This window comes from Etheostoma spectabile, chromosome 5 (assembly GCF_008692095.1).
Source record: "Etheostoma spectabile isolate EspeVRDwgs_2016 chromosome 5, UIUC_Espe_1.0, whole genome shotgun sequence".
Lineage (NCBI taxonomy): Eukaryota > Metazoa > Chordata > Actinopteri > Perciformes > Percidae > Etheostoma > Etheostoma spectabile.
Window position 1 is genome coordinate 35,472,767 of NC_045737.1, and position 11,900 is coordinate 35,484,666.

At 40.6% G+C, this 11,900-nt stretch overlaps 1 protein-coding gene across 1 annotated transcript in view; it reads right to left on the minus strand.

Moving 5' to 3' along the window:
- The window catches only part of dgkg (diacylglycerol kinase, gamma), a 114,955-nt gene that overhangs the window by 20,427 nt on the left and 82,628 nt on the right, over positions 1-11,900 (minus strand). The window contains 2 exon segments of the mRNA XM_032516518.1: positions 2,893-3,094; positions 6,445-6,535. Coding sequence (XP_032372409.1) covers positions 2,893-3,094; positions 6,445-6,535 — 293 coding nt within the window.

An 11,900-nucleotide genomic window follows, 5' to 3' on the forward strand; every position in this document is an offset into this window, starting at 1 on the left:
TCTGCCTTTGAGAAAATGAAAGCTCAGTTAGGCCGAGCTTGAATCTTGCCCCTTATGACCTCATAATGGTTACCTCCCCTTTCTCTGCTTTGCCTGCCCAGAGACTTTGGCCAACCCATGAGAGAGAGACATCTTGGCTTTCTAATGAGCAAAGTAACAGTTGGTCAAGGCCGCACCCACATCCTCCACCCTGCCCCCCCTCCCCAAAAGCTAGAGAAAGCTCATTGTGGGACTGGCTCTAGAGGCTGTAATTCTGCACCAAGGCTGAATTTTGGGAAAGAGACTTCAGATCCAGTATTAGGGACCATTAAGGTCTATATAAAAGAGACTTCAGATCCAGTATTAGGGACCACTAAGGTATATATAAAGAGACTTCAGATACAGTATTAGGGACCCATAAGGTCTATATAAAGAGATTCAGATTCAGGATTAGGGACCACTAAGGTCTATATAAAGAGACATTCAGATCCAGTATTAGGGACCACTAAGGTCTAATAAAGAGACTTCAGATACAGTATTAGGACCACTAAGGTCTATATAAAGAGCTTCAGATACAGTATAGGGACCACTAAGGTCTATATAAATGAGACTTCAGATACAGTATAAGGGGACCACTAAGGTCTATATAAAGAGACTTCAGATACAGTATAGGGACCACTAAGGTCTATATAATAGAGACTTCAGATACAGTATTAGGGGACCACTAAGGTCTATATAAAGAGACTTCAGATACAGTATTAGGGACCACTAAGGTCTATATAAAGAGACTTCAGATACAGTATTAGGGGACCACTATGGTCTATATAAAGAGACTTCAGATACAGTATTAGGGGACCACTAAGGTCTATATAAGGGACTTCAGATACAGTATTAGGGACCACTAAGTGTTATAAAGGACTTCAGATACAGTATTAGGGACCACTAAGGTCTATATAAAGAGACTTCAGATACAGTATTAGGGACCACTAAGGTTTATATAAAAGAGACTTCAGATACAGTATTAGGGACCACTAAGGTCTATATAAAGAGACTTCAGATACAGTATTAGGGGACCACTAAGGTCTATATAAAAGAGACTTCCGATACAGTATTAGGGGACCACTATGGTCTATATAAAAGCATGCAAGGAGTGTATTCCTTAAACGTATAATGTTTTTTTTTATACACCATCAGGACCATGCTACGGTCTATTGCATGGTATTGTACAGTATGTGTTGTTTGTGCATGCTGTCTGTGTTTGTTTGCGTTTACTATGGCTGCAGCATGGCTTAAATGCCTAAGACGTGTTTCACACAATGTGGGACAACAAAATTAATACTGAATCTTAATATAAAACAGAGAGGAGCACATTGGAAAAGCCTAAAGTAGGTAATGATTATAATGATGTAAGGATTTTTAAGAGGCTACTGTGGGATTACAGCTGGGATTTAGGTCAAGAGTTGATACCAGGCTGAAGATTTACAACACGATTGGAGTCTATGGATGCAAAAGCGCTTAGACGTACACGTATACAAACTTGTGTTTCTGCTTGTGTGTGCACAGTGTATTGTATAGATGTCTGCTCTGGGTTTTGTGGGTGAAAGCACGTCTACATGTGGACAAAATGGTGCTTTGGACTGAACTGAGAGAGGACAGGGTGGGGGGGTCAACAGCAAATGTGGTCTTAATGGTGGAGGCATTGGTTAGGGGAACTGTAGTCTGGCTTTGCCAGACCACTTGCTGATGAGCGGAAGAAGTTAGTGGCTAGTCCACACAGCATTACGGGATGGGAGAAAAACATGCTCTGGTTTATCGGCATCTCTTTAAACCAATCCCAATCGTCAAGGGATAAAATAGTTGTGTGTTTGCGTGGTTTCCTCATGTTAGGTTAGTGCCGTATTACCAAAAAGCACTGGCAGAAAGACTAGAGACGGGTTAAACGCCGATGACGAAAAACAACAATTGTAATTCTTGTACTTAAAATTAAGTATTAAGTGCAAAAGTCGGATCACCTACGAAGTAAATTCCTTAAAAACTTACAGACAAACAAAAAACTGAAAGTGACAGATATGAGTCACCCCTGTTCCTTCCATAGACTCTTTTCACCGTCTTCCTTTTCTCTTGTCTTTTGCTCATCCTGTCCTCCAGCCTTTACTTCAGCACAGCCCTGAGATCTCCATGGAAACAAGGTTTAGTTCAGTCAGCAGACATGTGGAGACAAAGTTAAGTGAAAGAGACAGAAGTGGGATGAATCGACTCAACCTTGGCAAAAGCATAGAGTGGGCTATTTTCTAATGATTGTGGAGATCCGATGCAAAGTCAACCAGCAGCGGGATGAAACCCGTCCCGGAGATTAGCTGAACATTATGACAAATGTTTCCTCTAAAACAATGAACTGAACAAAGAGCACCTACAAATCCAACTGTTTCATCACATTTTAATTAGCCACTGTAAACATTTATGCTCCGTATAGAGACAAAATACTGTGAGAGGAGTTTCATCTTTTTGTTTTACTGCACGAATGCCAATAATCAGCTTTCATTCATGGCCTTCACAGTAATTTATTTTAATTTTTCTGTTTTATAAGACATTTTATAAGACATTCCTGCTGCTGTTGATTCCTTTTCTTTGCTCTTGCGTGATAAAACAGCAGATAGAGTGCAAGAAGAAGAGAGAAATGGTGACGTAAGGAATGTCCTTGCCTGGCGATGAACCTTGTAAGTCATAAATACACTAACATCTTGCACCAAACCAAACTGTCCACGTAACCAGGAGGCATTTTGATGAAAAGCATGACCCTATCAAGAAAGTGCAAGAGTTATCTAGTCAAATAAAAGAAACTAAAACTGAAAAGAAAGTGAAACGGTGTGACGAATAAACAAGAAGAGTCCTCATTCCGCCGCTTTCACTCACCTTGCATGCAAAATTTGAGCTCTTTAGCGTCGGTGACGGTGCTGGCCGGCATCCTGTCAGGAACCTTCTTGCTCATGCGGTTGTAGTTCCTCCTCTTCTTCGTCTCGCCCCACAGGTTGGAGCCGCCGTGCATGCTGGGAATGTTGAGCACAGCGATGCCCTCTAGGGAAGTGTTGCTGAGGTCCATGATGATCCCGTCGCACTGTGTGTGTGTGTGGGGGGGGGAATCAATTGAGGCGACAAAAAGAAAGTAAGAAAAAGGACAAAAGAAAAGAATGATTATAACAAAACATTTCTACAACTAATGATTATTTGCATAATTAATCCGTTGAATATTGTCTTGGTTATCCGATTAGTTGTTTGGTCTATAAAATGTCAGAAAACGGTGATAAATGTGGATCAATGTTTTTTCCAAAGCCCAAGATAACGTCCTTAAACGCCTTGTTTTGTCCACAACAAAGTAAACTATTCAGTTTACTGTCACAGAGGAGTAAAGAAACTCAAAAATAATCACATTTAGGAGGCTGGAATCAGAGAACATTTTATTTGTTTTCATAAAAAACTAAAAACTCAAACTGATTAATCCTTAACAAAATAGTTAACTAATCAACTAATCTTTGCAGCTCGACATTTACACAGGAGCGGCTAACAAGTTATAAAAAATACAATAATGTTTCATGCAAATAATGACGTCTCTACATGTGCGCTGAAGCTGTAGGAGGACAGACACCGAGGCCATATCACATTATATTCATTTGGCAGATGCTTTTGTCCGAAGCTACTTCAAGAGTATTCAAACCATGTAGGAGCAAAAGTTAGACATCCAAAATCCAAAAGTGCTAGAGTGCAAGTGCTTAGAGATTTTCCTTCAAAGCAACTTAAGTACATGTTAGCAAGGATTGTCGAATTTTAGGGCCCTATCTTGCACCTGGTGCAGCGCAAAGCCTGGAGCCGCTGTCTTTGCTAGTTTAAGACCGACGCAGTTGTTAATTTCCCGTCCTGCGCCCACGTCGTTTAACTAGCAAATGCAGCTGTGCCCATTTGTGCGCCCATGGGTGTGCTGGTCTTTCAGAGAGGTGTGTTCAGGTGAATTCTTGGTGTATGGCTATCTTGAGGCAGCGGGCCACGGACCAACAAAACCGGGTATGAAGTCAGTAACGCAGCATTTCATTGTTATTTTAACAGCGCATTAGGCCAGTGTACGGCGGGTGCACACTATGCTTGTTTTACACACACACACACACACACACACACACACACACACACACACACACATGGACGCGCATCAGTACACAAACATGCAAAAGATGAAAAAATGTACATTGTGAAATAGTAATATGATGGTTTCTGCTTGCGCGCCTTCACTTCATGGTCTGGGGCGGAAGATGGGCAGTAGGGCTGGGTTAAAAATAATTGATTCTCCAATTAAAATTGATTTGTTTGAGTGATCCTTTATTGATTAATCCATCTTTTAATATGTGCCTTTTCCCTATGGATGTGTTTGACCACTGTGTTCTCTTTGCCTGGAGCACTTCTTCGAGGGCCTGCTTTTCATGTAGATGCGCGAAGCTTAAGCGCTGTTCTCCAAGCAAAGTTGGTATTGTAACTGAAATTTTCCAAACCTAATTAATATTGAATTGGAAATTTAATTAAATTGCAACCTTGTGAATTACCCCAGCTCTAATGTGCTGTGACTCCGCTGCCCGGACCTGAGTGGGGAGCTCAGTGCACCCCCGTGCCGCCAGAACAAAGAAGAGCTTTGACCGAGATCAGCCACACGGTCCTCTAAGTCACAGGCCTTCAACGTTTTGGAGGCCAAGGACCCCTTAGCTGAAAGAGAGCTAGAGAACTAAGGACCCCCTACTACTGTACATGTATTGTATAAAATTAAGTTGCATGTTAAACTAGGCCAGATAGATGAAAATTAATGGGTATTAATATATTATTTATACATCATGTTTTCATGTTAAACATATGTGGAAGGCACAGGGAATCCTTAATCTGAACTGTAAGCCTACAATAGTAGCTACTTTACGCTTTAAGCTTATCTTAAATGTATACATTTATTCATTTTATTTTTTTACAAATAGGCCACTTTACATTCGCTATAATATGGATGGATGGATTCATATTTCTGCATATTTTTAGACAATCTTTGAAAAAAGAAAAACTTTCAAAAGCTATTTTTTAAACATAATTTGGCGGCCCCCCTGCACTAACTCTGAGGCCTCTAGGGGTCACGGACCCCCCTGTTGAAGATCTGTGCTCTAAGTTGTAGGACTGCTGAACGTACACATGCAGAGGAGCGCAAGCGTTGGGCCAGGGTGTAGTGTTTGACAATGGCTTAGGTTTAGGAAGGAGCAGGACTTTTCTTTGTTTAACTAAAATGCGTTTAGCTGCTGACTATGGAGAAGTACCTCGTGCAACCACACTTAAAAAACTACTTCAGACACAAAAACCGCTTTGTTAGTTTTAGAGAAAAAATAGTGGTGTAGGTTAAAGTACTAACGTCCGTAAATACATTACGTAAGAAAGTTAACTTATGTAGCCTACGTAGTTAAAGCTTTAGTGCATTACTTTTTTATATTAAGTAACATCTGTGAGTTGCTGCAAGGCTAATGAAGACTGTCAGCTCCACACAGCTCTCTCTGTTTCTGATTGTCGTCCGGTGACTCTTGCGTGCAGAAACTCAAGTGAAGATATTAACCTCTTCAGAAGAGTCCATCATGTTTTTTTTAATCCTCCAAGCAACTGCGTGCTAGTTGCGGGCGCAATCACGGAAGGCTTGTATCATGCCAAGAGTTTTGTTGTGTACGGCAGAATCTACGCACTATAGCTTTAAAAAACATAAAGTTTAGGTTTGACACGGGACACAAACTCGTCTCCTGGGTGAAAGTCCTGTTTGTTTGACCCATCCACCAATCCAAGAGTCCAATATTGACCCAGACCGGTGATCCAGCTTACCAATCAATGATCAGGGCCCACTGAGCCAACTAGAAGCCAGAGCAGGGCCATTTGGCCTCACATAACAACTGATAAAGCCGATTCAATCGGCTGATAACATTCAACGTGGGTGACTAATGAGATCTTGAATATTGTCTGAAAATAAATATGAAAAAAAATCCAAAGATGGTCATATTTGATATTTTTAATCAATCAAACACATGAAAAGTGTTAGGCATGAGTCCTTTTAGATAAAACGCTTGCTGAGTGAGTCTTGCTATGCCTAAAGGCACCAGGTGACAGATTATGCCGCGCTGTATGACAGAATGAGGCAATCAGTGACTTTATGGAGCATGAATCTGATGATGTGCTATGAATAGCCCATCTCATTAATATGAGACAACTGCTTTGTTGTAAATCTCTGCAGCACATTAAAGAATAGCCGCATCTTAAACATCTTTCAGTGAAAAGAGAGAAAAGCAAACTTGTTGGCATGTAGTGTTTTTTTTGTTTGTTGTTGCATCAAATATGGTATATTATGGGTATTTAAGGATATGTTTCCTCATTTCTGTCAACAACCAATCACTTTTTGATCAAACTGTGACTCACCTCGACTTCTATGCATTCGTTAAGTTTCTTGCAGGTGGCAGATATGGTCTCAGTGGTGCCAAACTCAAAGTACCAGAGCTTGTTTTTCATTCTGAGGAGCGAGAGGGGAAACAGAGAACAGACATATTTTTGACATTAGACAACATTCCCAATCCTGACTTGCACATGAGTACAGTGTTGTGAGCCTTCAGCGGGATTTGTTTCGGGTGCAGTGGACACATATTGAAGCTTTCTGGTGCCTTGAGTCGTGTCCTATTTTGGATGTGACAGCTCAGGACAGCTAGCGGCTGTGTGACCACAGAGGTCAAAGCTCCACTGATGCACCCTAAAGCCCAAAGTTTAGACACTGGCCCTGGCAGCATTGATTTCTGGATACTGATTGCGCAAAAAGTTAACACCGCCATCTGTCAAAAACGCATCCTGCTCTTTCATCAAAACAATCCACAAAGTCGCCTCAGTGCCAAGATGGGAAACATCAACATTGCCTCTGGGGGAGACACAGGGTGGAACATTGCTGGTGTGCGATCACGGTAAATATTATTGTGATTCGTAACACTCAAAGCAACCCACAGGACTGACAGCCACGGTTCACCTCTGCCCTGCGGAGGATTTGTCAGAGGTGACCTGATTGATGCGGCTCTGTTTATATCCTGATGTCAGACATTTAGTTTTGGGACTCGACAGTGACTGAACAACACAGTTTACAGTCAAGGTGAAATTGTTGAGTTTTTTTTTTTTTTTACAGTGAGGAAGGGGGAAGCAACTGGTTCCTTATCCGAAGAGAACTGAAGGTCTCTGTCACAAATTCTGTCACGAGAAGGAGAAGAATCGTAATTCCCAATCAGCAGTCCTACACTGTTGGTTTTATCTCTGTAAGTTGTAATCTAAAGTTTTGGATAAAGACACTGTTGAACCTGTGCCAAAAGCTTTCATATGGATTTACAGTTCTTTAAAGAGAGCACTGCCACCCTCTTCCCACCACCCTTCACACCAACTGAACGTACGGTTCAAAGTGCCAAAATGAGTCTGCACAATGTGTGATAACAACAAGTGTCTACAGCTATGCCAGCAGTACTGTACTTAGGCTGAGTGGCAATCATAACCCCTGTCTCTGTTCAAAGAGATTTGAACAATTTATCCTAAGAAATTCCCTCAAGCTGTTACTAAGATATCGCATTCAGAAGAATGGGACTTACAGACGTGCGTTACAGACAGAGAGATAACTCGAAAACGTGATGCCTATGGCCATGTCTGTCACCAGCGCAGAGGAATAAAATCTTAAAAATACCTAAAAAACATAACTGACACAGCCTGCATCACTCTACACATGACACTCATGTCATAATATGGACATGCTGCTGATACTGACAACACAGCTATTGACACAACAGCTCGCTAACATGTGGGTATACCAGACCCAGGGTAATGTTATTGGCAAAAACACAGTAGTCCACAATGCATCCGTACAAATCTGATACCGAGTATTTCACAAAAGCATGTTTCAATTGGCTGTAAGAAAGTTTTTTTTTTAATCTTTTATTTTTTATGACCAAAAAAACAAGAGCAAGATTTACATGGCTTCCCCACCGCCTGCTACTTATATGAAGATTGTATTGTCTGTGGTTGTAGATGTGTTAATTGTGTTGTTGTCATTTGTGACATTTAACGTATGACTGCAGTGCAGTGTGGTATGTGTTTAGTCATCTAATGAAATCAATCAGTCAATCAATCAATGTACCACCTTGGCTCTTAGAACAAGAAGAGAACATTTAAACATGACACAACTCAAAGTAAGCGGCGACAGTTTGAAAGGTTTCACTCATGCACACTGAAATAATTCAGGAGATAAAACCAAACATGAACAGACGTCAAACAAAGCATTTCAATGAATCAGAACTGTTTATTTTACTTAAAATGTAACCTGAATGTCTTTTAAGCCGCTGCACTTCACATGTTTTTCTCCTTGCTAATTGTCTTTTTGTCCCTTGTTCTCTCTCTTTCACCTTAATACCTCCCCAGAAACCTGCTGCTGTCAAATCAGGGGATTATGAGCATATTTGAGATCACAATTAGGAACAGTTGCGATTTTCAATGAGGCGAGCTGCCTAACCTCATTAAGCTGCTTCCACTTGAGACGGTCTGTAAAAAAAAATGCAATTAACTCGTGTTTCTTCCCTCTCATATGGACATAGAGTGCAACAGGGAGACAGACTACTTCCATAAGCCTTTCCTCCATTATTCCCGTGTTTGGTTTCCACCAAAACTAGTGAAATTCTGGAACAAAAAGGCTGTTAAAAAGCTTAAATAAAAAGGGTATTTTTTCCAATTATGATGACATGTTTTTATCCCATTTTTTTGCACTCCAGTTAAGCGTGTAAGGCTGTTTCCTGAACAAAGCAGAGTCCTTGTAAATTCAGTTCATCTTTAATTAATACAGTTGGTTTGTAAGATAACTTTCAAAGACCTGGGGGAGTCACACGCCGCCTGAAAGAAAACAGAGCTAGCCTCTATAATACGGTGGAAGGTGGAACCATGTTATAAAAACACTGTTCAGCAACAGCTCGAGTCTCCAAAGCTCTCCAGCTCCTGTATCCAGCCATCTCTCCCCTATTGTGCCCCATTGCTAACCCTCCCTTCAGATAAGCATCTCCTTTAATCCCCATTATGTGCAGTGACATTGTGACCCCACCAGCTCTTTCCTGCCCCTCCTCTTCCTCACTCTCATTTCTCTCATACATCTTGCATTAGGATATAGAGGTTGAGTTTTGACGTCCCTTTTTTTCATGTGATACAGAACCGACCTCGTCACCAGGGAGAGGCAAGACCCCGTGGAAATCCTGTGGCTGTTGGGATGGTGAAGCTGCAACACCAGGATAAAAACACACCACGAGACCACGAGTGACAGTGATCCACACAACGTATCGTGGCCGGAGCTTTCTGTGGAAATTGAAATTCATCCAAAAGAGTTTCTGCAAGTTTTCCGTCGACAGGATCGTGAAAATTAATTCAGTTTCATTACATCACGCTTAGATGTGTTGTCCCCAGTTGCGACAACAATGAATTTTGAATTTGAAAAAAGGCTTTCATGGGTGCCTATATAGCAACACAATATTTGATTCATTGTTCATATGAACTATATGAAATATTGATTGATAAAACTAAGCGTAACATCTCCATCTATGCCTTTACTGTAGATGGTGTGTAGCCAGCTGAATTCCACAACAATCATGATTTATTGATCAGGTAAAGACTGTAAGGATGTGCCTATGAGACACATGCTTTTAAGGGCTTAACATTGCTCCCCTCAGGGAAAGTGTTAAGTTGCCGTTTCTCACAGTTTAACAAATTTAAAGCAAAAAATTTGAGAAGGAGAAAACAAATTGTCAATAAGTCAATTAAGTAACCTAGCTAAATTTCATGAAATGATGATGAGTAAAAGTGAAGTAATATTAAGTTGAAGAGGTTATATAAAGAGACATGGTTACACCTGGTTGCATCTGTTACACCTTAAAGGTCCCATGACACGGTGCTCTTTGGATGCTTTTATACAGACTTTAGTGGTCCCCTAATACTGTATCTGAAGTCTCTTTTATATAGACCTTAGTGGTCCCTAATACTGTATATGAAGTCTCTTTATATAGACCTTAGTGGTCCCTAATACTGTATCTGAAGTCTCTTTTATATAGACCTTAGTGGTCCCTAATACTGTATCTGAAGTCTCTTTATATAGACCTTAGTGGTCCCTAATACTGTATCTGAAGTCTCTTTATATAGACCTTAGTGGTCCCTAATACTGTATCTGAAGTCTCTTTTATATAGACCTTAGTGGTCCCTAATACTGTATCTGAAGTAGATTTCTTCCCCCCCACCGAGCATCTGCCACTACTGTTTGTGTAGACTGACAAATTATAATTGTCCAGTTCACTCTGTAACATGATGAGTTTTTTCATTTGAAATGCTTAAAAAATGTAGAGCAACTACAAGGAACTTTCATTTTGTGTTGATATGGTGGCCCCTGTGGACAAAGGCCGTAGTGTTGTTTTTTTTTGTGATCCAATTTTTATTTCTATTTAAAACAAACACAAGAGTATATACAGACCAGTCACAGTGGCTACAGATCAAGATTTCTCGTAAATGATCTGCCCAAAATGTGTCAATCAAACTTTAGTTTGTAAGACCTGCCCCCAGAGACAGGTAAACCAGTCCGGCTTATCTTTAAATGCATTGATGTATTGTGGGACGTTTACTGCATCGGAAGTGTCCGGAATACAGTGAGTCTACGTTAGATCGCATGAACAAAAAAAACACACACATAACAGGACTGGAAAACCGTGCAATGACAAATTGTGATAATGTGTGCAATACTACAATACTGTAAATACATTTGACTATTTATTCTCTTTACTCATATTTATTTACTGTCTGTTTGTCTGAGTCTTGTTGTTTCCTCCATTCCTTGCTGCTGCAACAGTGTGAAATTCCCTTTTATGGGATTAATAAAAGATGGTTTTGTTTGCTTATGTCAGTCATATGAAGGCATCAGTATTAAAAAATGTACAAGCAGTTAAAAAACACCTTGTAGTTACATTAAAGGGAGAAAGAAAGTATATCAATGAATTCTATTACGGTAGTCAAAGCCATTATCTTTTGTTATCATAGGCTTTGTGTTTGCTTTGCTACAGTAGTATGTGCGTCCTAGCTTTTAATTTTCTTGTTTGGGATAAATAAACATCACTGTGACTGAATAAACGAAGAAAGAACATTTCTCAAACCTGATCACCAGAACACTTAAAAGGGGAAAACAACACTGCCAAGAGGGATTTTGGAAAGAGGTCAAGAAGGTGTTGATCTCTGATCTCGGATAATCCAATCAGGCTTGACAAAGCAGCTTATGACCAGAGCTAATGGTGACTACATTTACAAACACCGGGCACGAAAATCATTTTAAAAATATGTCCACTGTACTCCTTCACTACCACGACAACTAAAACAATCATTTTTGAAGAGATTTCTGTGAGATTTCAGCTTTTTTATTCACTGAAATCTGAAAAAGAAATCCATGCCTACATCTCAGCAGTGGAAAACAAATACCATGTGCTGGTCCTTGGGTTATGGCATGACTCAGCTTGTTTGCACATAAGTTTCAACCCGGTCTCACGGGAGTTCGTGAAATGGTCACGTTATTTTGATTCGTTGATTCGTCAACAGTAACACAATTTTCTTGTTTATTTTGTGGTGGTCACCATGAAAGGACCACCAAGCCAGCTGATCAACCTCCCGTCTATAGGCCAACTCATCACCGTCCCGGTGGGGGCCGATGACCATTGTGTTGTCAGCAAACTTCAGGAGCTAGAAGAGCAGTGAGGAGAGCACACACCCCTGGGGGGCGCCAGTGCTAATTGTCTGAGTGCTGGATGTGATGTTCCCCAGCCTCACCTGCTGACTCCTGTCAGTCA